Source organism: Stegastes partitus, unplaced genomic scaffold (assembly GCF_000690725.1).
Source record: "Stegastes partitus isolate 25-593 unplaced genomic scaffold, Stegastes_partitus-1.0.2 Scaffold2543, whole genome shotgun sequence".
NCBI classification, from domain to species: domain Eukaryota; kingdom Metazoa; phylum Chordata; class Actinopteri; family Pomacentridae; genus Stegastes; species Stegastes partitus.
Window position 1 is genome coordinate 1 of NW_007580274.1, and position 26,350 is coordinate 26,350.

Here is a 26,350-nt window from a genome sequence, read left to right on the forward strand (position 1 = left end):
TTCTCATGCAGAGCTTCAACCTGGAGGCTTTGACTGGCTTCTTCCTCAGACTTTGTTGAGGTGTTTTCTTCCATCGTCAGTTTTAGCTTCTGCAGGTCCTTCTCCACAAGTTCTCTCTGGCTCTTCTCATAAGCCAACTGTTTTTTTGTTTGTTCCATTTCCTTGCTAAGACCGTTCCAGAAGGCTTTCTCCCGGAGATGTTCGATTCTTGCGTTGTGAAGGCAATCATCCAGCTCCTTTTCATTTTGTCTCTCATTGTAAAGCTCTGTTCTCAGGTACTGTATGTGTTCCTCCAGTTCCTGTGAATTACTCTGCTCTCTTTGGCACCTCTTCTTTAAATACTGGACTTGATCGTCCAGCTCATTTGCCGTTATCCTTTCTCTGATGAAGCTATTGTCCAGAGATCTGACTTTTTCTTCCAGCTCCAGTGCGTTGGTCCTCACTGTCTGGAGCTGCTCGGTCAGTATCTCAACTTGTTTTTCCAGCTCACATGCTCCAGTCCTCTGTTTGTCAATCTCATTCCGCAAAAGTTGGTTTTCTGCATCCAACTCCTGAGCATTGACCCTCATGTTGTGGAGCTGTTCGTTCAGAAGCTGGACTTGTTTGTCCTGCTCCTGAGCTTTGGTCCTCTCATCGTGGAGCTGGTTGTTTAGAAGCTGAACTTTCTCGTCCAGCTCCTGATTCCTGGTTCTTTCTCTGAGGAGCTCGTTTGTCAAATATTCCGTTATCTCCTTTGACTGCTTGACTAGCAGCTGAGCGTTCGGCGCCTTCACCTGTGTGCTGAAGATTTCTTCGCCAAAGCTGGTGAACATGTTCCAAATGGAGGTATTCATAATGATCAACTTATGCTGTGTTCCTCGCTAACAATGTTCTCACAGTAATAAGTCGACTGTTGCAAAGTTAGTAATGACTTTGTTGTAGTTCTAGGCTAGTGTACTGAGAATGTCTCAACATGTGCAAGTACAGTGATCAAGATGTGGATATAAGCACTTTGATGACATCATTGATGACATCACAACATGGCTATGATGACTGAGCTGTGACGTCATCACAACATGGCTTTGATGACTGAGCTGTGACGTCATCACAACATGGCTGCTGTCTGAGCTGTGACATCATCACAACATGGCTGCTGTCTGAGCTGTGACAGTTCTCCTGATGTTTACATTCAAATTATTGGTACATAGCACATTCTTGCTGGTCTCAGTGAAAAGCAGTCAGGCCAGGGGGAGCTAGTCTGCAGCTAGCCACGAAGCTCATAGTAAAACCACAAAGCAACGATATGTAAAGGCTAATGTTTTCAATTTCATAAAAATATAGCACAGTAGCTCTCTGTTCATACAAACCCGACAGCCAGCAGTCTGGCAACCAGCTATTAAGGTAAATTAAGCTAACGTCCACTCGCTGTTTTAGTTAGCATCGTTTAGCAAACAAACAAAAACAACAAACAAACTGAGTTGTGCAGTAAAGTGAGATGAAACAAAGGTAATTGTTTTTCAGTGATTTATTAAAAAATATACAAATATTTTTAAGTTAGATGCAGGAGAGAAAGTAAGAGAGACGAGAAAGTTGAGTTGGGAATTGTCCAGTTGAACATTGTAACTCCAATTGGCCATACTAATTACTACACTGTAATCTGTGGGTGTGTTTGCATTGTTCTATGATGCATTTGTTATAATTATTTTTCATAGATAAATTATAGCCATAGACTGCACATCAAATGTCTGAGTAATAAACATCGAAACAATCTGGGTAAATGCAAGCTACACCTGTAGAATACACTTCCAACGAATGAGCGGGACAGTGGAATGTATCAGTCTGTCACATGATAACTTGTGTCTGCAGCAGCTGAAAGTGTCCTGGAAAAGTCCTGGGAAGTTATTTCAGCGAAAGAGTGGGAACCCTGAATATCAGTTTTAGCCGTATTCACATGTGGAATTGAAAACTACTGCTTGGGTAGATGGTGACCTCCCTTGACCCTGCAAAGAGCTTTTCATAGAAATTAATGGATGGCTGAGTTTATCACAGAAGGAGAAAAGAAAACAAGTTGAATGAAATGACCTTATGCGATGAAAGTCAGAGTAGACCGGGAGAAAAGAGATAGAGGGGCTTAAGAAGAAGTAATGGGATTGAGATGGAGAGAGGAGGGCTCAGATGTGCAGCTACAGGCAGCACCAACCATGAATAATGGAAGCGCTACAGTCAGCGTATGTGTGTGTACAATGAGTAAATTGGCTCGGTAAATGCATAGTGTTTACGAATCCCCCAGGTGTTTAGTGGGGACATGTTTTCATGTATGTCTGGCTTGTGTACATTGAGCTCAATTGTTTGTGCGTTCGAGTGATTGTGTACCGCCGGCGAGGCATGAAGCCGCAATCGGCTGCTCGTATACACCACAATCTGTGTGTGATGGAAAACGTGTGGACGCTGTGTGTGCATGTATGATATGATTTGTTTGTGTATGCATGGCACATCCATCACTGTGCGTCTGCGTGAACTCGGTGTGTATTGAATCGTAACCTCTCACATCGCAGCAGAGCCGTTGCATTACTCACACTCCCTTTCACGCCTCCTGTCCATCGCCGTCTTTCCCTTCCCTCCTCTTCCTCCTGCAGACTTTTACAAACTTTTCTTTTTCACTCTTCTCCCCAACTCTCCATCACGTCTCCATCCTCTTGCTTCCGTCTTTGTTGTGTCGTCTTAATTGATAATCCACAAACCTTATTGTTGCCACATTTGTCAAGGCAGTATTATCATCACACCACTAAACTGATATTACTGTTTCAGTCAATCACAGCTTGTCTTAAACACATATACTCCAGCTGGAGGTCATTATTTGTCTCAGAAGTCTTTGTCATGGTGGCCCATTGCGAGCTAACCTTTACAATTTCAATCTGACATCAAAAGGCATTGATTTACTTCCAAAAGCAAAAGTATGAGACAGGTTTGCTCAGTATGGGACGAGTTATCCTTCATGTCAAAGATGGTAATTCTTGATATTGCATCGATCATGTATTATGAGCTTCCAAAATCTGTTAGAGACTTTAACAAAGTCTTTAACTTTAACACAGCTCTTGTTTTAATCAGAAAATGTGGTGTCTACTTGTTTTCATTCAGCGTCAGTAATACAGGTGAGATGTCCTTGTTTTCTTAAAAAAATAATAATAATAACTGTTTTGAACGTGCAGAAATCTTGCCCAAACACATTTGAGCTATTAAATTCCAGAAAAAGGTGCCACATGCACGTTTAGAAAAAGATTACTTCCCCAAACAAAAGACACAAAGGAGAACAGAAGAGTAAATTAGGCCTCGTTTGTGTGTCGACGCAGCAGGGATGATATTAAATGAGAAAAGTTGATCTACAGGAGAATAAATATTTGAAAGCAATACAGAACGCCGGAGAGACTGACTGCATTATCATCTATTCTATTCTGAATAGTGAGTTGGTGCCTGAATTTTGTTTTCCTTTACATAAATAAAGAGGCTTCCGGCATAAATTGATGCAGAAAATGGCCAGCAGCAGCCCTGCAGATAAACGCCGCGTTTCATCTATTCCTTTAGTATTTGAAAAGCTTCCAAAAAATAAAAGCTTTATTGTCATGTTTAGTACAGCCTCATGTGTTCAAAATGTGGAATAATCCGTAGTTTTTTGGTCAAGAGAAGGTTTATCAATTTATTTTTGTTAAATATAAAGCGGAACCAAGCATTACAGTGTATTGATGGTTGACAGATGACTGGAAATAGTTAAAGATAAATTTAAAAAAGCTGTAAACTATGAAATATAGCAGATCTCGTCTCTTTTCTCCCTCGCCCTTCCCTCTAGTCGTCCTCTAAACGCACTGGCATGCCGTCGTCGGTGTTTTTCCCTCTTTTGTTTCACATCTGACCAAGCAATATTTTAATTTCTTTCCCGACGCCGTTGCTCAAGCTGATGCTGGAAATAGCAGATCCAGCCAGTTTCATCCGCTGTTGCCGTGACAGCTCACCGATGAAAAACAATTCCACCTCTCTTCCTCTACCCTCCATCACTCTCACGCACTCCTCCCTCCGTCCTCTTCCTCTTCCATCTCTCGTCTGTTTTTCTCTGTTGAGCCGGAGACTATTTGCGGCATCAGAGTCCACGTGGCTGACAGTGAGGCATACGATGACACGGCCAGGTGGAAATGAACACTCTCTCTTCCTCTCTGCCTGTCAGAGACCGACGGATCGTTGAGATGAAGATTATAGACTCTGAGCAAAGCGGGCCAGACGGAGACCAAATGTGATAAAACTTCCCTGGAAGTACTAAAAGCTGATTTACATGTCGTGCACGTTTTGGTTACCTAGACATTGCTGGTTACTCAGACAATCACAATTGAAGCTTGCATATCTGTAGGCCGAGTAAAACTACTTCCTGTGAACTGTAAAAGTAGTTCTGCGGAGATATACAGTGCAATCTCATGTTTCCACTACTTTTATGAAGCTCGATTGCACCATCTAATGTTAAAAAGCTTTGATTATATGGTTTCTTGCCGCCATGATGCCACAGTGGAGACTCATTAGCATACTCCTATGTTTTCCCGTTAATAATCAATATTAAATTGGAGTTCAAAATGGGCGCGTAAACAGTTTAAGCTACTTCACTTGGACGACTCGTCTTTTAAATGTTCAGCATAGAGAGTTTAGCATCTGACCTCAGAATATATTTGCGCAGAAGATGCCGAGGAGTGATGAGTAAATGTCATCCCGCTAGTCAGAAACATGCAGCGATACTGTGCTGCTGAGCGGTGATGGAGCAGAGGGAGAAATAGCAAATTTGCATCTAAGATGAGCCGCCAAGATTTGGGGGGAACAAGAAGTTCAGTGACTGCAATAAAAAGCAAAAAGCCGTATCTCATTTAGATTTTGTCTGCACGTTGCTCCCGGTGCTACGTTTGGAACTTTCTCCGGAAGTCGTGAGCGAAAGCGAAATTTCACTATGTAGCTCTAACTTCAAGAATCTGTGTCACTCAACCTTCATGTTAGCAAACAGCATGACAACATGTGGATTTTGGATGCATTCCCACAACGTAGGCACTGTTTGCTTTGAAATATTCACAATATTGCAAACGTTTCATGTGGAAGGAAATAGATTCAGTACGCTTGTTAGACCCCAGGTACGTATGATGTACTTTAATGCGTATAAAGGCAACTTTTACAATGAATTCCACGAGGTAGCTTTAATACAAGAGGAATTATAGGTCTGCGGGTGGAGGCAAATTCAGTTTTCTTCAGTGCTCACCTGGTTACAAGCAAAGCATGCACTTCCTGCACTGGTGCATCGAACACAAACTGATTTACAAAGCTGCTCATATGCAGATTAGCAAATGGCATTGTCTCTGGTGTTTTGCTCTATTTGTTCATGCAAACATTGAAATTATAGTTTCAAATAAGCAATGTTCTGTTTCTAGACCCACCGAGGGACGTGTTAGGAAGCACATCCCATCGTATTTTTAGCCATTGTGCGCATTGCTATTTTTAAACCTCCCTGCACAATTTCTTTTTTTTTTTTTTTTTTACCATTTACTTGTTAAAGTTTGATTGCTGCACCTCAAAACTCTTGGCGCTGCAGTTTAGGACTCTCCACCGGCTGCTCCTGATTGAAGCGGTGGATGTGCTGCAGGTTGCATCACTGTCAGCTGGAGAGCAGTTTTATCAGAGCCTGGGGGGAAGTTAGCAGCTGAGGGACGCCAACCTGGGCTTCACTTCATCCTCTGAAGGAGGAGAAATCAGAGGAGGGCAAACTGGGTTTTGTTTCTTGATGCATCCTAAATGTCCTGTTTTCGGTTGGAGCTCCTGAGAGTTTTAATGCACCGCTCCCGGCACGTTGGCTTTCTTCTGAGAGGGAACATGAAACTGAAATAGTAATTATGTGTGATGCACTCACTCAGCCTCCTCTTTTTCCTCAACAGGAAGATAATCGAGGTGAAAATCATCGACGACGAAGAGTACGAGAAGAACAAGACGTTCACCATCGAGCTGGGGGAGCCTGTGCTGCTGGAGATAGGACAGAAACACGGTGGGTTCACCTGCATATGTGTTCAAAGAGAAAAATCCAGAAAGACTGACGGACAGAATGAAGTCTTTATTTAGGCCACATCTGTCGCTTAGAAACGGGCCGAGACCTGCATTGATTACCTAAAGCCTCCAATCTAAACTCAGATTAACTGAGGAAACATTTCACTTTGAACCTCTGAGGACGCGCCTCGGAAAGGATTTCAAAAACACCTGCCCCGAGCTGTGAGGTGTTTTTTGAAACAACGGCGTCCTTGTCACGGGCAGGGCGGGAATAATAACTTCAACAGTTTTAGGCTCCACTTTATCACCACAAACACAAAGAGGTTCAGTGTAAACAGCCGGAGAGCTTCTCTATTTGTTGCTTTCCAGCTCCTCCGTCCTGTCATCTCCAAATCCACACAGGGCGAAATCAAGAATCTAAAACGTTTAATTCGAGAGTTTAAACCCTAAAAAGCTCATTACAGCAGACAGACAGCTAATCTGTGGCAGGTGACCGGAGGCTAAAGAGAGCCGACGCTGAAAGTCAATAAGTAATTTCTGCGGCTCGGCCTCGTCTGCTAAAATAAAATCCGCTCCGTTAAAACTTTACAAGAAGAGACCTGCTTTCATCTTTTTCTTTACTTTTATTTGTCTCATTTCACTTTGTTCCACTCCGGTCTGTATTCAATAACGACAGCGCCGTGTAATTGCAAAACAGTAAAGATTCCTGTTGATCGGTCAGTCAGTTAAATGATTCGGCACCACATGCGCTCTCTTCAGCCTCGCTAATGGCGCGGCTCCGGGGTCCAGTCTGTCCGATCGATCGCCGTGAAATCTGATACAGAAGCTCCCTCGGTATTGACTGTAACATCATCTCACACCATCATCAGGGCAGATTTTCAGTTTTATAGAAAAACATCACGTTAGACGCCTAATTTTGAGCACATTAGCAACTTCACGGCTAATGGTGCTGTTGTTGTTTTCTAATGTGTCCAGTTCGCATCCCTGCTTCTCAGTTCAGCTGCATTTAAAGTGTTTATTGCAGTGAGGTGTCCCACATGACCTGACCTTTCTAACAAAGCTAGTTAGAGTCAAAGCAGAGTTTATTGTCAATATCTCTGCATGTACCGTACAAACAGAGGAACTGAAATTCCCAGAGTACAAAAAAGAATATAATACAAAATATAAATACGATGCAAAAAGTACCGCTGTGAAAAACTATCTGTCATATTTGTGTCGTGTCTGTGTGACGAATTACAGCTTCACACCGATTATTCTTGTTTGAATTGCTCATACACGCATCATTGCATAGATATGTTAATATTTACATACATTAGCAGCAATGCAATCATCCATCCATTATCTATACACCACTCAATCCTCACTAGGGTCGTGGGGGGCTGGAGTCTATCCCAGCTGACTCAGGGTGAAGGCAGGAGACACCCTGGACAGGTCACCAGTCTATCACAGGGCTACACTTAGAGACAGACAACCAAGCACACTCACATTCACACCTACAGACAATTTAGAATCACCAATTAACCTCAACATGTTTTTGGACTGTGGGAGGAAGCTGGAGAACCCAGAGAGAACCCAAACTGCCCGGGGAGAACATGCAAACTCCACGCAGAAAGATCCCGGGTGTCCTCACCGGCGACCTTCTAGCTGTGAGGCAACAATGCTAACCACTGACCCACCTTGCAGCCCTCGCAATGCGATCATCCTCATTCTATTAACATATCTACTCAATGATTTGTTAATAACAAGAAAGAAAGAGCAGAACTGGAGCTTCACAGTTCTGCCTGTTGCACATTTGTTCATATCAAAGTAATAACCTCTGCAAAGTTTTATCTTTACTTATTTCTAGTTGTTTCTTTCTGCACAAAAGAGTTATCCGGTTATGAAATGATGTCTGCTATTTTCCCAGCACGGGAGATTAGATTCTACTTTGTATGAAAAATAAATACAAAATAATTGATTTGCTTTTCATTACAAAAGTTGCACTTTAAAAACCCCTGCAAAAGTTTGTCTGGTTTCCCACCAAGTAGGCTGCTGTATGTGAGCACGTCAGTAAATATAATAATGGAGTTCATTTCCATTAGGCACTAAACACAAACCTTTCCCAGTTTCTAAGTCATGCAAATACAATTCTATCATCTAATGTTATAAAGATTATTATTACTATTAATATTATCAAAGTGCTGGAGAAAGACTTTAAGACCTTTAAGAACCATTAGGAGCAGTTAAAAGCCACTGAAACGTGCACGTCTTGAGGTTTTTCTCAAAAATATCAAATGAAGAAGAACATTGCTTTGGAGCTTGATCTCCTCAATCCACCATCATGGTTCTGATATTTGCAGATTCCCGACAATCTCCTCTACATTAATATGAAAAGACGTCCCTACTGATATACATGTAAAAACTCAACAATTTCATAACGTTTGTTCTTTAAGATAACAGCTAATATAGAGGATCTGGAAGTGTTGTCATACCAGATCATGGAAGATCTGAACAGCCTGGACTGTTCTGGAACAAAATAAGATATCGAATGAATGATTTGCTCGTACAATGACCAAGACATATGGAAGAACTTTGAAAATAGCCGAGGGCTCAGAGGGTTAACAGTTTAAGCCACGTCCCATCCTGACAGGTTTCCCTCATCAGGCTCCTGCAGCCGTCGTGTCTCGTGGAGCCACATTAGTGGGACCACAGTCGGGGATTGAAGCCTCTTTTATCGCTCTGAACGCCCACAGAGACGCCCCTGGTGGACTCCAGGTCCACGGTGTAGATGTCAGACATGAAGAGCCAACAGCCCGAGGCATGTTTCATTACAGAGGAATGTAATTGGCTTTATAAAGCCGTCACAGAGCAAGCACACTGACAGTCACACACACATATATACATATATATCTATACTGTACACGGCTTTTCAATTACAGCAGCTCGACTCTGATCACAGCGCAGTTAATGACTGTATGAAGAGGATCATGCGGATGAATGAGGGGATGTGTGGTGCAACATGCGGTAATGGGAACATAGAGGGGTCAGAGGAAATATGAATTCCTTGTGGGGATTCGTATTTGTAATAACAGCGATGCTTGACAGCTTGGATTTCCCGTGTGGCACATCAGTGGTTTGAATATTAGCATTTACATTTTATTTTTCATTCAAATGAGACGTCAGTAATATTTCATGCTGCTGTGGCCAAATTAGAACTAATGAAAAAATGGAATGATACATATATGAAGAGTGGACGGATCTATACGGAGATATTAACATAAGGACAGAGTTTTAATTAGTTTATTACACTGCAGCAAAAAAAAAAAAAAGAACAGTGAATGTCTGCAGGACGGTGAGAGAAAACACATGTTAAAGAATGATGGAATAACATAAGATTTGAAAACTGGTAAGAATGGTGAAAAAATAACAGCAAATATCTGTAAAATTAGGATATTTGAAGTGGTTTTAAATTCAGGAAAACAGAAATCTATTTTTTATGTGACATTATGTGCAGTTCTGGACTTTTTTTTCTGTCAGAATATAAATTAATATTAATTATAATTAAAATTATAATTTAAGCAAACAGTGAAAATCTGTAAAATATTAGTTTAAAAATATTTACTATTTTTCAGTCCTAAATATACAGAATCTTTATTTTTAAATAATAACAAATATCTGTAAGATAATATTATTTGCTGATTTTATTACAGTAAATAAAAATGTAACTTTACAGTCAAACGTTAAAAAAGACTAAACTAATATGTGGACATTATTTACATTGCATTAATTTATCAGATTCCCTTTTTTTCAGGGTTATATTTAAATTAATACTTTTTTCTATGATTTTATGATGTATTGTCTGTAATTTAACAAAACAAGGAAAACAGTAAAATAGCAACAAATTGTTCAAAAATTACAGTAAGAACAGTTAAAAAACTTTTATTTAGATTAAAAAAAGAAAAATTTTATCGCTGTATTTTGCAAAAAATCGCAGCAAAAACAAATTTTGAATGCTAACCTTAAAAAAGTTGAAAGTTTTACTGTATTTAAATCAGCTAAAAAAACATTACTTTGATTAAACTTGTTACTTTCACAGTTGTTACAGTTTATGAACTTTACAGCATTCACCATTTTTGATTTTTTTTGCATGTTTTGCCAGATTTTTAAAATTTTTTAATGTTTATTTTCATCACAATGAGGATATATAGAATACATCAAATGAATAAATGAAATAGTATGCAGCTATTTGTTTGTAATCTTGTTAGAATTCTTCAGAAATACGTCAATCACAGCTGATCATCATGTGACCAGTCTGTGCCGTGAATTAAGTAAGGGATAATGCCCGACGAGGTGTCCATTATCAGAAATTAATGGACGACGCGGAGGCGTGAACCGTCCGACGCGAAGCGGAGGACGGTTGCTTCCGCGAAGTCCATTAATTTCTGATAATGGGCACCTCGAAGGGCATTATCCCGCTTATACCATGGTCACTTACGAAAGATATTACTAAATAAATATTAAATCAATTATTAATACGTTAATGTTGTTTTTTACCGTTAAAATCGTAAGTTTTCCACAACAAGCGGCTGAGCGGACTATTTCATGTCTCTCGTTGTGACGCGTTGCCAAGGTAACCGGTCGGCCGCAGCTGTTATATTAGGCCTAAGTGGAGGGAAGTGAGATGATTGCTTAACGTGAGGGCAAGTGCACCTCTTACCGCTTGTGTGTGTCCAGAGGATGATGCGAAATATAAATATACGGTTACCAACTACCGTTTGAGTCAGCGCATTAATTTAGAACTATCAGGTTATTTGACCGGAACTTCTTTATAGGTGTCCTATATCACTTTTTAATGGACACCCTGCAGCCAATCAGAATCGAGTATTCACCCAGACCATGGTATAAACAGACATAAGAAAGACAAAACAAAGATGAATTCAGGTCTTTATTGTATATTTTTACATGAACTGCGACCTGGTCAAAACGTGCTCTTAGCGTATTTTTTTTAAAGGAACCTGAGATCAGTACGAACTTCAAAACTCAGGTCGGATGAGGTGAAGCAGACGAGCGGAGGCTCTGCAGGGATTTGTCATCTGAAATTTAGAGGTTATTCAACATGATCTGCTGCATTAGTGAACATGGAGGCGTAGCTCTGAGTGGCTGCTGATAAATTTTTGACAACGGTGGGAGACGGTTTCCGATGGTGGCAAACGCTTCTCTTACTTCCATCAAACCTTTGACCCGCGACTGCAGCCGGAGTTACACGTCATTACATGAACATGAAACTGGGGAGGACAAAAACCGACCGAGTGTGAATATGTAATCCATGCAGGGATAAAATATTGAACACATTTTAAACATTCATACATTTTGGTAATGAAAAAAGGCCTTAATTAAAATAATGTTTCAATTTTATCCCTTTTTTTTTTTTACGACTTTTATGTGGACTGTTGCTCCAGTTCTTCATTTATTTTTTTATTGATGTGTGTCTAATATATGGATTGATCAGCTGCCATCTGCAAACCAGCTAGAACCAAACTATTCCACTGAACTCTGTGCTGGCCTTCCGTTAAATACAGGTTCCTACCTACCGTAGTTACTCACATAAATAAAGAAATGTAGACATACATAGGGAAAAAATATCTATAATGTAAATAAAGTAATACATATAATGTAGAGATGTAGGAGCACAAAAAGCCTAAATCAAAGTAGATTTATGTCGAGAAAATCCAAGACATTCATGTAATTGTGCTTTTTGTTATGACCATAATGTGTCTGCTGCTTATTTGTGCATTTACTTTTAACCTTAAAGAGCCTATATTATGCTTTTTGTTTTTTCTCTCCTTTAGGGTGTTAAATTAGATGTTTTTTGTGCATTTAAACTCGCAAAGTCCACAATCCATGACAAAGGGAGTTATTCTGTCCGTAGTCCTTACCCGCCTAAAAACACGAAGTCCAGACTTTTTTCTGTTACCTAGTGACCTCATCATGTAACACATTTGTATAACACCTGCCTTGTGGCTAGTTGCCATTATTTCTTCGCTAAAACTGCTTCAGCTAAAGCTGCGTCATTATAGTACGTTAACCAATTTTGCCTTTTCTTTCGTCGGACCAACCAACCAATCAGAGCAGACTAGACTTTTGGGAGGCGGGAGCTAAAACTGAGCGTTTTAGACAGAAGGTGCTGCAATGATGTACATTACAAGAAAAATAATGTGCTTTTTTCAACATTAAAGCATGTAAACATATTCTAGTGAAGCCCAAAAATGAAAATGATCAACTTGAAAATGTGCAAAATGTGGAGTCTTTAAGTTTTTTGTCATTCTTCACATGAAACTCATATCGGGGCATTTTTGGATGAGGGGTTCCTGATTCTTTTTTCTGTGTTTTTACAAAAAATTACAAACTAATGCAAAAATGAGAGCGAAGATTCATGCATTCTGTACTGAATTTCCACCAAAACAGAAAAGTATGAATTAATACTGAGGACATAACCTTCCACACTGACAATGCTTGCTACTGTTCAAGTTTCTATGTTTGAACCGGTCCATCTCTGTGGTTTCCCAGGCGACTCCAATGAGAACAAGCCATTGGTGGGAGCAGAGGAGGAAGAAGTGGCCAAGATGGGATGTCCCAGTCTGGGCGAGCACACACAGCTGGAGGTGATCATAGAAGAGTCCTACGAGTTCAAGGTAGGAGTCTGTTTCCGTTGTGAACGTTTCTCTCGCCTTCTGTCAGTTATATCTTAAGTGGTTTTTTCCCGTCGCTGTCACGTCAGCAGCTTGAAATATCACCTAAAAAGTTAATTCTTTTAAGATTAAATCCTAAAGCAAACAAGGTCCAAAATGATTTAAAGTGAGTGTCAGCTGCCTGGGCGCAGAGGATGAATTATTCATCTTGTTAGCATGTAATGGACGCATGTAGCGTAATGGGCTCTCTGCTGAGACGCTTGTCGTTTTAATAGCAGACCTCCGAAGGACAAGAAATCATTAATTCAAAGTGAGCTGTCAACTTACGTCAGAACAAAATGGGCCTTGAAAGAAAGAAGGAAAGAAATAAAGAAAGTTGCAGGTACAGTGTGGAAGAATTTATAGTTTTTAAATCTAACTTCTTGAACAATTTACTGATATTTGACAAACTTCCTGTGTTGTTAAATTACAATTAATATCTAGTAAAGTTACAGGAAAAAAGCATTAATGTACATGTTAATCATAAAGAAGAAAACCAGAGCAAAGCTGTCAATAAAGTCCACATCGAACATCTGTGTTTTTATAAATGGTCATTTGTTCTTTTACAGCGTTTGACCATAAAACTGCACAGTCTGACTGTATTTAAATCTGAGGAAATATTGTTGTTTTACTAATTTTCACTGTGATTTGAAGGAACATTTGTGTACATTCAGGACTGACAAATGATAAATGATTTTGTAAACTGTTATTGTGTCAAATTTTCCAGTTTTGTTTAAAGAAAAAAGCCACAGGAAAAATAAATACATGTTGATAGTAGAGGAAAAAAAAGTGTAACAGATCAAAACTGCAAATAATGTTCACATCTACAAGCTTTATTTTATTAAATGGTCTAAAACTTACCCAATTTTACTGTTTGTAAATCAGCAACAATATTGTGATTTTACAAATATTTGCTTTTCTATACAATAAAATAAAAAATAAAATAATAATAATATTAATAAATAATAAAATTAAAAAAGTTCTGTATATTAAGCATACATTTTTAGTTAGTTTAATTTTTTTTTTTTTGCCTATTTTCCCTGTTTTTATTAGTTACTTATATATCTAGTAAAATCACAGAAAATATTAATTTACATGTTGACTATAATAATAACAGGCCAAACTGTAACGAATGTCCCCATGAAAAATCTTTATTTTCAAAACCATTTGTCATTTGTTCTTTTACAGTGTAATCAGTTAAAATGTAATTATTTTATAGGGTATTTTTGCCATTTTTACTGTTTTTGAACATTACATTTAAACCGTATTTTTTCCGGCCGTCTTGCTGCCTTATTTTCACATATTTTTTTTATTTTTATAATTCATCCATCAAATTAGAAAATACATCAGCTAGGTCATTTAATAAAAATTTCACAGCTGGAGAAGTGCTTCTGTAAGTTTGATCCGTTCATAATGCAGATATGATGACTCCAACACTTTGCTTGTGTGCGGCACAAAAAACCCTCAATTCATCAGCCTCCTGTTCAGCTTTCATGACTTCATACAGTCGTTGTGTTTGTTCATTTTGTTCATATCTGTGATCACGTGTCCATTTGTCTACACATCTCATTTGCTCATTTGCTTGTGTCGTTGTGTATGTGTGTGTGTGTGTGCGTGTGTGCAGAAAGCAGTAAACACGCTTATATGGCACGCTGACGAGGTTAGCCGTCCGTCTCTGCATGCTCTGTCTGACGCTGTGAGTTCTCAAACTGCTAAACTTTTCCTTTAACGTAGTCGCTGGTGAAGGATTCACCTGGAGTCACCGTAACGACTGCTGCTTGCTCTTCCTCGCTGCTTTGAACAGCAAACCCAACCGCCTCGGGGTTTTTCCTACATGTCAACAGAAGCATCACAGCCAGTTTCTCTGCATAGTGTTAATTACCACTTCCTATACCTCGACTTCTCACTTTCTAACTGTACCTCTGCAGCCTGGGTTTTAATTGAAAGGCTTGAAAATCAGCATTTTTTTCCTCTTTCTGTGCCCCTGCGAGTGAATTAACAGCTTGAGGGTTGTGTCTCTTCCTCTTCTGCCTGGTCTGTATGCGCTCCCATGTTTGCTTCTTGTGTGTGTGTGTGTGTAGAGTACGGTAGATAAGTTGATCAAGAAGACGAACCTGGCCTTGGTGGTGGGAAGCAGCAGCTGGAGGGAGCAGTTTGTCAGCGCCGTGACTGTCAGCGCAGGTAAAACACAAACACGAGGCGCCGCTTGATTTATGAACGCCGTTTTTTTTTTTTTTTTGCCCGACGTGTTTCCTGACTTCAATTTGAACAGATGATGGATGATGAGACGGAACATTTCTCGTGCATCAGCGCCTTCTCCAGACCCTTCTCATACATTCATTTGAATCTGGTTACAGTCTCCTTGTTGCGGCTCGGAGCGATAACTTTTGTACTTTCCTGACATTTCAGTGTGCGGAAGTAACCTTTTAGTGGTTGAAAAAGAAAGCTGTCCTGAAAATAGCTTAATGAATATATCATGGATTCAGGCAGGTCGGGCTGAAAAAATCGAGAAAGCAAGTTCCTACTGAGTTCTAAAAAACTTCCAGAACCACAGTGTCGACATGTTTGGATGCACATCTGGATCATGGCAGCAAAATGTGTTGGATAGTAAACCTGTATTCATGTATGTTAATAAGGTTTTAAATCAAAACTGCACCAGAGGAAGTAGAGTCAGCCACAGTTATTGATGTTTCCTAAAACTAGCTAACCCTTTCAACACGATGGCCCACTATACTGGTCTCCGGTATAGCAGCTCCGGTAAAGGACGACTTCCTGTTACATTCATTTTGATTTGATTACGCTGCAACTTGGGCTGATACGTTGTTTTCGAGGGTACGTAGCTGGAAAATGTTTACCAACAAGCGCAGATGGAGTTTCTCTATGGTCATCTTCGCTGCTAACGCTGCTATTCGCTAGCGTATTCGCCGCTAACTGTTAGCAGCATTCGCTAATGGTCGACAGCGACACCCACCCCAATCAAGGAATCCCGGCGTGGACTCTGGCATATATTCCTAGTAATTAAAGCCAAAGTTACTTAGTGTTGAAAGGGTTAATGTGATGGAGGCTGAAACCACCTTTTACCACGACATGACTTAATGGATGCTTCCATAATTAAAATGGGAGAAAAATCTGTGTAATTTGCAGACGTTCCCTAAAAGTTGATATGTATAAATAGACACTCTTAAACATTCCAGCTTCTCTTTTCTCTCTGTCTTGTTTCTTACTTGTATGCATCTTACGCCCTAGCATACAAAAAGTCTGCATTGCCGAGCTTCAAAGTCGTTTTTTATCATAGATGTTTGGTGTAGCCTGTAGCTCGAGACCAGACCAGGTGCGACCGCGGAGGTTAACTTGCTCTCAGCTCTCAGCACGTTTCAAGGTCATTTAACTTTAAGTGCTTGAAGGGTGTTGTGAGAAACAGCAGAGGAAAAACCTGCTTGAATAAACTCAGTCTGCTGCATGAAAGTGTGCAGTGTATGTACTCATTACTCTTTTAGATCAAAACAGCAATGAAAAGAGAGTTGTAGTTGGGACAGATGGGGTGAAATGGAATGTCCAGTCAGAGTCTAATTCAAATGGTTGATTAATGCATATTTTTGTGGGTTGGGTGATGCAGATTTGCTCTCATAAGAGGTTGGGTGGGTGCAGGTATTAACAACTCTGACCTGAGTATCACTAATGGACGGAGAATATGTTATCATTTTTATCAGTCCTATAACATTTTCCCCATAGACTGTAAATAAAAGATGGACACAGTAAACATGACTTCACCCACTGGTTTGAGGACTTCTGTTTTGAATCCTTCTGTTTGGAATTTGGCCACCGTTGGTCATTTGAAACCAGACATAGCAAGCAGGTATATAATGGAACATTTAGCATGCTGAATCTGCAGCAACTTGTCAATCACTCAGTTTCCCCGTCCTAAAACATATCCTGCTGTATGATCTACTTTACTCTAAATGGGGCCATGATTTACAAAATTAAAATCATGCTTTCTTCAAAAAGTCTTCATTGAGACCATAAACTCCTTACTGAAGTAACAGATCTATTGAGAGTAGAGTCATTTTCTCATAGACTTCTATACAATCTGTCTAAATAGCTTAAAAAAACAAACATCTTGACAATTTAAGAAATAGCTTATTTGCATTGTATCACTGTCTTATCTGTATATGAAATATAGAGCTAACCCCAGCAGCCAATCAGCATGACTTAGCGTAATATGCTCGAAAACGTTGGAACAGCTAGCCTGGCTGTGTCCAAAAATATTTTTCAAACTTCTAAACCTTACAGACTAATATTTTATCTGTTTTTACTCAAAAACTAAATTTGACAGCAACAGTTTGTGGGAGTTGTGCAGGGAGTTACTTGCTGTGATGCTAGCTAGCTTTTGTGATTAGTGGAGAACACCAACGATGACCACTGTCTGCCAAGAAAATGTGTATAAATGCTCGCAAAACCATATAAAACCGCAATTTTCAGTTTTAAAATGAATGTTTTTGTGCAAAATATGACAATTTTGTGAGATTTAGAAGTGCTGGTAGGTTGAGGCCAAGGTAGCTGCATCCACTGCTACCAGCTTATATGCTAAGCTAAGCTAATTATGACCCAGTGCTACACTTTGCAGACATAAGTACTTTGTTCTTTTATCTTCTTTTAGCTTTCCATGTTATTTTTTTATGACAAAGTCTTGTTCAAGTTCAAATGTTGCAGTTAAAGTTCATCTTCACCTGCCAGTTTTTACATTTTTGCTCTTTGCCTCACTTTCCGTCTCCCGCCACCCCCGAAGGAGACGACGACGAGGAGGAGAGCGGCGAGGAGCGCCTGCCGTCCTGCTTCGACTACATCATGCACTTCCTCACCGTCTTCTGGAAGGTCCTGTTCGCCTTCGTGCCGCCCACCGAGTACTGGAACGGCTGGGCCTGCTTCATCGTCTCCATATCGCTCATCGGCGTGCTGACAGCGGTCACCGGAGACCTGGCGTCGCACTTCGGCTGCACGATAGGACTGAAGGACTCGGTGACGGCGGTGGTGTTCGTGGCGCTCGGGACGTCGGTGCCAGGTGAGCCGTTTGATGTGAACAAATGCATTATTCTGATTTAAACAAATGACAAGGGAAAAAAGGGTGCTCCAGATAACTCCTCAGCATCAAAAGTCATCCGTCGTTGTTTACAGAACCGCCTGTAGCTAAAGATGTGAAAAGATGCAAACAAATGGGCTGCAGGCGAGAAACTCCGAGGCTCAGATGGTTCAGCATTCAGACGTCAAGTGAGGTTAAAGAACTTTTCACCAGAAAACCGAATAATGTCTCGCAGGAGTTATTTTTACCTCCTGATCTGTCACTAATGCTGGTACCTTGATGATTTCCCACAGGAACGTCTCTAAACTGCATGTTAATGGGAACTTATATGGGATATATTCCATTATATGTTAATGGGAACAGATTTTTATTATTCCGTATTCTCCTTCCTGTCACATCTACAAGCATTAGTATTGAAAGAAAAATCACTCCTAGTGGCCCAATGCAATTCAGAAGTAGATTTTCTCACCGTTAAAGCCCTTTGTTCGATTTCTACGATTCATTTCTACCTGGCAACACAGATTTTATTTACTTTTAGAGGTCTTTATTTTAAGACAAATCAAGTTTTAATACTTGTTTAAATGAGGAAAGTGGTTAAAGTTATTTAAATTAAATGTAATATTATTTTATTAATATACAAAACTGCTTAACGGTTGCTTTTAAGAAGTTACTTAGTTAAATCGAACGCAGTTTAGCAGAATTTTGATCTTGGAAATAAAGATAATATGGCGAATAAACGAGCAAACAAGCAGCAATGCTTAACCACATTCAGGTCAAGCATGTGGGCGTTAACCTGCAAAGTATTTTAAATGTTATTTGTCAACTTTTTCTTAGTGTAGATATCATGCAACATTATATGCAAAGTGCTGCATATTTAAGCAGCATTTGAAACAAAATCTGGTTCAACATACAGCATTTTTTTTTCAGCTCTTTTCGTTCAGTTTTGTTCAATTTTGACCAATTTTTGTGTGACTTCTTTTTCATTAGACTTCTGGATTATTTAAAAGTTTAATTGCAGTTAAACAGACCAGGAAATTAGTCATCACAAAGGTCCCTAATTTTGCAGTCGGCTTACTTTGCGGCTATACATTTGGAACATTTTCGTTGCCTAACAATGTTCCATGTTTGGTTCCATTTGACTTAAAGGCACTTAAAGGAGTCGGCTAAGTACATTTTGTAGTTCCAGCCTCTTGTGCAAATACGGCCATTTCTAGCCACAAATCAATGGATGACCTCCACTTCCTTTATGCACTTGATTAGCTGTTGATGGTCAATAAACTCCTTTTAATGGTGCCATCATAGGCTGGCTGATGGCTGGTGTTGTTTTGTAGATAATGTACATCGTTATATGCTCAACATGTGAGCATCATTTGAAATACAATCTGATAAATGGTTTCCAGTGACTCCTAAAGAGCAACTTTTAGCATTTTGCAGACCTTTTTATTTAATTTTGCTCTGAGTTCTTCTACTAGTGGACTTTTCTTAATTTCTGTTCAACCAACTGGGAAATTAGTCATTGGGAAGAGCCCTAATTTACTAATCAGCTTATTTTTTGGTGATACATTTGGGACAACTGGGGAAAATCAAGTAGTCCAGATGATTTCCACCAACTTTAAGTTTGACCTCAATGCGAGTGCGACAGATCCAGGTAGCTTGGTGTTGTAGATCAACAGTGCAGACGGATCATATTCCACACTCCTCACATCACACTTTCTGTTCTCCTGCCGAAAGCTCAGCTGTGACAGACAAGCACATAAACAAATAAAGAGACTAATCCTCTCTGCTCCATCTGATTTCAACAGCCCTCTTAAGCAGGATGGAAATCAAAAATTGAATTGTTAAAAAAAAAAAAAAAAAACCTGGGCTACATCACAAGCCCTCGGCCGGAGCTCGTCTCCGCCCGGAGGGGACGCGTCGACCCGGGGCTTTAATTCAATTCCCTCCCTCATTCCTCTCAGCAGCCGCTTTATTGTTGCCCCTCCGTATGATTTATAGAAGCAGCTCCTTCGCCACTCTTCCGGGCGTTAACTTCGATGGCTCGCGGCGAGGTCTCCGCAAACTAGTGTTTGAATCAATTCCTTCAACGTTGGGACTGAAAGCTGTAGAATTTGATACCCGTCATCAGCTCCTGTCACAAAACGCCCCGCCGCTAATTTGCTGGCTATTCAATTCTCCTGTTTCTGCATCTCCTTTTTATTCTGCTTTGTTTTTTATCTCTTTCGCTCTCTGATTCCGCTTCACTCGTATTTCTGCTCTCATCCTGCTCAACTTGTTATTCCGGCTCGGTGTTATACCTCGCTCCTCTCTCTCTCTCTCTTTCCTCCTCTTATTGGATGTTGTGTTTTTGCAATTGTATCATCCATCATCCTGACCTGTGTGTGTGTTGTGGAGCCCAGGTGTTTATATATATATATTTGTGTGTGTGTGTGTTTGCTGAAGTGCAGGTTCGTGTGCAGCAGGTCATTATAACTTCCAGCGGGAGTGTTGGCTGCCTCCAGTGACTGTGTGCGATTGTGATCCCCTTAAACCTTGTTAGAAACACTCATCTCCTGACTCGCACTCCGTCACTCCTCCTCTGGATGCACGAGAGCGTTTGTGCATTATTGCATCTGAGACACACTCGAGGATTACTCGCGCCAATTTACACTGAATTTTGCCGATTCAGGCAATTAGAGGGCGAAAATGCTGATCGGACGCTCGGTTTGAAAGCCGCAAAACGTTTCTAGCTGTTTAGGGGGTTTGTGGAGCTCATTTGTAAACCATCTGAGCCGTTTACATAGTGAGCGGCGTTTGATGTCTGCGTTGGTGGTGAACAAGTCTCGCAGAGATCACACATCTGTATTCAGAGCTGTTGCTTTAAAGCTTCTTTCTGCATGAACTGAGAGAGTCTTAACTTTTCCGCCGGAGTCATATTCTGGCTCCGATTGATTCGCTTCATTATTAAGTTTGACGCTGTGTTCATATTTATTTCTTTGCTGTTTGGTAAGGGTTGTTATTTTTTGCCTTAAACTACTACGAAAATAAATCCACTTGTATCTGAATCTGTTTTATCAGTTTTTCAGAGCAATTATTGATTTTCAGATTCAAGTTTCCTTATAGCTCTATTGATCTAATCCACATTTTCAGGCGAGTTCATCTCAATTTTTATCTCTATTAGTTTTTCTGGCCTCTGGATGTCGGCCAGTAATGTAGTCAGTGATCACTATGGCATAACTAATCCTGGACATGCTCGTATAATCTGACATTTTGGGGTCAGTTTGTTGTCTTGAGGGTGACTCCTGTAGCATCGCATACATTCACCATCGCTAATGCTAAGCTAGCTGCATGGATGTATAGAAAAAAGGCATGTAGGTCTGGAAGTAAAGAAAATGAATGAATCTTCTTCTTCTTTCGTCAGCCAGCAGGGGGCGACTCCTCTAGTTGCAAAAAAGAAGTCTGATTGCACAGAAATGAGTCTAGTTCTTACTTAATGTATTACCTCGGTAAACATTTTTCTCATGAGTTTATGGTCTTAAGTTTAGTTTGAACATTTTACAATACAAATATGATATTTAATTTGTAAAATCTGGCCTCATTTAGAGTGAAATACACAATAAAGTCACTCCAGCACTGAGTCAGTCAGGATAGCGGTGTAACGATGTGTATTCATGGCACTTTAGGCAGTTCAATTGAGCTTGTTTTTTGGCGTTATCTGTGTTTACATCTTAAACCTTTCACATTGTTTGACAGTTGATTGGGTAATTTTTTTGTCTATAAATATCTTGTTCAGCATTGGGTCGTACTTACAGACCCTCTAAGGAGTCGACTGTTCATTTATTTTTGTTTAAGACTGTTTCTCACTGGAAAAAATCTGCATCCTAATGCAATTACAGTTAGCGAGTTATGGATGCGCTTTGCTGACCAGGCTCGGTTGGTTCTCACTCCTTCCCTTCTCCGCCCTCTCATGCAAATACGGTCACTTCTGGCTGCAAACCAATGGGATGCGTCATTGTGGCGACCTCCGCTTCTTTTATACAGTCTATTATTAGCTGTTGATGGTCAATAAATTCCTCCCAATGGTTCCATTAAAGACTGGCTAATTGCTCGCCGCGTGTTCTCCTATTTGAGATCACCCACAAATAAAACCTGTAACAATGACTAGATGCCATTAGAACTAAGTGAGAAACAGTTGTGTTGACCTTTAAAGTTTCTGGTTGTTGCTGATTTTAGGAGGAATGCTGGTAATGCGGCATAGGATGCAGTCTTTTGTCTCTGATCTTTCCTTGTTGCCAGCATTCGTTAGCAGAGAGTCTGCGCTGCTCGTGTTGGGAGGCAATAAAGTGAAGTTTGATGACTCAGATTCAGATCCACAATGTCACCTGTTCATGTGTCAACACAGACAGACTCGTCTCTTCTTCCTGTGTGATCTACCACCGACAGGATTACAATTCATCCCCCCCAAAAAAAAAGTTTCAAGGATCGTTGTTGGGATATGAATTTAAACTAATCTCGCTGACATTCAAATGAGAATTGCGACTCATCTCACCAGCCACGTCTAAAAATAGAAATAAGCCGCGATAGGGATACAATAACTGGCAGCTGTTTCCCTGGTGCTCCCTGCCAGCCCAGTTGTAGAGCCTCCACGCTTTTCATCCAATTTCTGCTCAAATATTCCTCACCGAGGAGCTTGTTTGTGTACACCTACAGCATTTTACAGCAGTTAGTTCTTTGGGTTTTTGCACATGCGGATGCCAGTGTACAGCGACGGATTACAGTAGGACTCGGAAATCTTCTCAGGGGGGAAAAAAAACGCAAGTCATGCTTATTTTTCAGAATGTGGTTTTAAAAAATTACATAAATCAAGTGACTTATAGAAAAAAAAAATGATTCCGTGTCTGTTGTGGAGACGTGGGATTCAAGACAAATGCTTTTCAAATGCACTTACATTTTTTAGGCTAACAGAAATCATCCTTGCAGGTTTTTTTTTTTTTTTGCTAACTGCACAGAAATACAACCTGGACATTGGGCTACCGTGATTAGATTAGCTAATAAGCAACCTATTCCTCTGCGTACATGATTTTAATTCAAGAAATATTACAAAAATGTGCTTCGAGGCTTTAATAAGGGGGCTTACTGTCCATTTGCAGTAGCTGGAAATAACTCTTCTCTGCGAACACATCTGGATTTTCACTCTGTGCGGCGAAGCTTTCGTCTTTGATCAGCTGTGGAGAGCTCCGACCGCAGAAGAACCACCAAGTCCTTGAATCTGCTGCTGCCTTTCTGCCCACATGACTGTCTTCGTCCATTTGATGTAACTCTGCTGTCTGTTCAGCCACGAGAGAGAAAGTGATTCACAGTCATGACTGGATCACCACCCTTTGCAAAAAGACTGTTTGAGTTAAAGGAGTCTCACATGAGGGCTAAAGTGGCAGATTGTATGCACAATTTTCTTTTGCTTGAGTTCAGTGGAAAGCAGGTGATGATTCATGTGAAATATAAGCGTATTTGGGAAGCTTTTGCATCAAAATGTTGTTTTGTTTGTCGCATTTCTAGAAGCTCTACATGAAAGGAGGCAAGTTAGCAGGACCCACAGTCAGTAAGGAACCTGGTCTTATTCCCAGCGCTCCGTCAGGACCCTTTAGTGACAGTTTTCAACGTGCAAGGTCGTCCAATAGATCTCTAAAATTCCCTGAACATCAGAGTAGATTTCATCTGCTTGTAACCATATTTCCTCTGTTGGCGTCGTCACTGTCGCTTCTTTACATTAACCAAAACGTTTGCTTTGTAACAAGAGGTTAACGCTGCAAAAAGGTGTGTTTTAGCCCAAACCGTGATCTGTTCCTGAACTTAATCAAGTAGTTTTGGTGGCTAAACCAAAAGTGACAAAAGCAAACAGTGAGAGAAAACCAGACTTCCGTGACGAAATAAATTAAATTTAAACATAATGATCTGACAAGGATACGAGCCTCAGTCCAGCTCCTCTCCTGCCACCTCCAGACTCCTTTAAACTCTTTAAAACTGTTGTTGTATATCCACGTAGGTGGCTTAGACACCACAGGACGCCTTGTGTGTGCACAATGCCAGCATTTGACAGCCAGGGAATGAAAATAAACACGAGATTTCCATCTGAAATTTCAATCAACTTTCACTTCAGTGTCATGTTGATAAGCAGGTTTGATGAAAATCCACTATATTTGGCACACAAACATTTGTTCTCCTCAGTGTTTCTCTTCCTCTTGTGTTCTCTTCTTGTTTCCTTCCATCACTTATCTGCACAGTTTCTATTGTTTCTTTCCATCTGTGTCAAACAGCCACACCTTAAATGCATAATCAGTTTCTTTTACACACAGCGCTTTCTTTCCTCACATCTGCGCCTCTGTTTCTCTTTTCATGTGTTTATTTGCATGTTTGTGTTGCGAGGACGCTGTGTGGGTGTTTTAACGCTGCATGGATGTAACCTCGAGGTTGTTTCCTCAGTCGCTTGCGAGAAAGGCATTCCGAGACACATCCTTATGATCCTCCTATATTATATTTGTTTTGTTTTTACCTCCGATTGAGGTGCTTCTCTGCCTCGTTTTCATGTTCCTACATTGATTTTTCCGTTGCTCTTTGAAGGGTTTACTCGTAGGTATGAGAAGAGATTTTGAAAAGATAAAAGAAGAAAGAGCAAACGATGGTGAAGCTTTGCATCCTATATGTAAGACTCTTTGTTCTCTCTCATCCAGATACGTTCGCCAGCAAGGTCGCCGCCATCCAGGACCAGTACGCCGACGCCTCCATCGGCAACGTCACCGGCTCCAACGCCGTCAACGTCTTCCTGGGCATCGGCGTGGCGTGGACCATCGCCGCCATCGCCTGGCGCTCCAAGGGGAAGCCGTTCAAGGTGGATCCGGGCAGCCTGGCCTTCTCCGTCACCCTCTTCACCATCCTGGCCGTGGTGTGCGTGCTCACGCTGCTGTACCGGCGGCGGGCGTCGGTGGCCGGCGGCGAGCTGGGCGGGCCGCGGACTTGCAAGCTGATAACGTCGCTGATGTTCGTCTCGCTGTGGCTCATTTACATCCTGCTGGCTTCACTGGAGGCCTACTGCCATATACCAGGGTTTTAAATGGAGAGGGGGGACGAGTCGAGGGAGAGAGACCCACTGCCAATATGGAGAGAGAGAGAGCGAGAGAGAGAGAGGGAGGGATGGGGAGTCTTCAGGGAGGTTGGAGCAGAGGTGCATCGATGTATTCAGCTTTTCATTGGATGTTTTTTCTCCCTTTTTTTTGGAAAAAGAGCCTCGTGAAACTCTCCAATGATGTCCAAACATATTCTCAGCATCCTTTTTTTTTTTAGGCGGGAACACTTCCAGGACACACAAAATTGAAATTTTCTTGACGTAAAGAGTCACTTCTATCCTCAACAGTGGACATTACAGTTGATAAAAGGCAGAAGGGGAGATAATCAGAAGGGAAAAGCCGAGAGGAAGGTGATAGGAAAGTCGAGAAAGGAAGCAACGAAGCGACAGAGAAGAGAAGAAGAATAGACGGTCAACAACCCCTCCCGACTCCCTCTCTCGCTCCCTCCATCTTTACAATATCGTCATGGAAACAGTGGATCCTCCCATCATCACCTTTGAACTCTAACACTATCAGTGACTTATTACTTTTTCTCCCCACACACACACACACACACACACACTCACCTCCCACCAACTTGCAGGCGAGACATGAAGACTGACCACCTTTTATTTTCCTTCCTGGATACACTGTGCAAAAAAATAGTCCCTCCACCTTCCAACACATTCACACAAACCGTCCACTCCTTCCCCTCCTCCCCCCCCACAAACAGACTCTCCTCCGTCCCTCCCTCTTTTGCCTTACTTCGATCTCCCCCAGTAGGAATCGTCTTCGAGTTGTGATAATGAAAAATGCCGTAGTCGCCACCAACCGGTCCTCTTTTTTCAATTGAGCCAATCCCGAGTCCCCCGTTTTCCCTCCGTGCTATTTTTATTTTATTTTTTCTAAAACTTTTCAATGGCGTCACGTGTTGATGTTGTTACCGTGCAATTGTAAAAAAGAAAAAAAAGAAAAAACAACAACAAGAGGAAACGATATTTAACAACAAGGATGAAGCGATACGGTTGAAGAAAAGATGTTGGAGGCACGTTGTCCACCTCTTAACAGGTGGTTTTCTTGCATTGTGCACTAAGCGAAGAAGTGCACCGTTTACACTAAGGCCAAGCAGCAAGTTATGTGACGCCAAGACACAAAAAGGACCAATCAGAATGAAGGATGGTACCGGGACAGTGTTGTTGACGACAAATCAAGACTATAGACATACCCAGTGTTTCTAAATGTACATGATAATATAAGAAACTTCTATTGATGTGTGTGAGAAAACATTGATATTTCATTTATGTTGAGCTCCCCTCTTTGTAAGGAACGAGAAACATCCACACGCCTCGTTTTTTGTTTTTTGTTTTTTTTCTCCGAAACTGAGAGAAAAGTTTTTTTGGGGGGTGAAGAAGAGTCGGATGCTGTGAAGGAAACGTACGGCAGCTTTGAAATAT

The 26,350-nt window shown here is 40.8% G+C and overlaps 1 protein-coding gene across 1 annotated transcript; it reads left to right on the forward strand.

Moving 5' to 3' along the window:
- The first annotated feature begins 5,094 nt into the window (after window positions 1-5,094).
- LOC103375313 (sodium/calcium exchanger 1-like) lies at window positions 5,095-25,576 on the forward strand. The gene is made up of 6 exons (XM_008305545.1): window positions 5,095-5,135; window positions 5,931-6,037; window positions 12,583-12,707; window positions 14,825-14,924; window positions 17,530-17,802; window positions 24,525-25,576. Exons 1-6 carry the CDS (start codon window positions 5,095-5,097, stop codon window positions 24,902-24,904), a joined length of 1,026 nt encoding a protein of 341 aa, XP_008303767.1. The 3' UTR covers window positions 24,905-25,576.
- Window positions 25,577-26,350: the final 774 nt, after the last annotated feature.

Bases quoted from the DNA above. Each gene is read 5' to 3' on its own strand.
- LOC103375313 (XM_008305545.1), top strand. From the start codon at position 5,095: ATGTGGAAGGAAATAGATTCAGTACGCTTGTTAGACCCCAG. The intron at 6,038-12,582 runs GTGGGTTCACCT...GTGGTTTCCCAG, and splicing joins GGAGATAGGACAGAAACACG to GCGACTCCAATGAGAACAAG. The intron at 14,925-17,529 runs GTAAAACACAAA...CCACCCCCGAAG, and splicing joins CGCCGTGACTGTCAGCGCAG to GAGACGACGACGAGGAGGAG.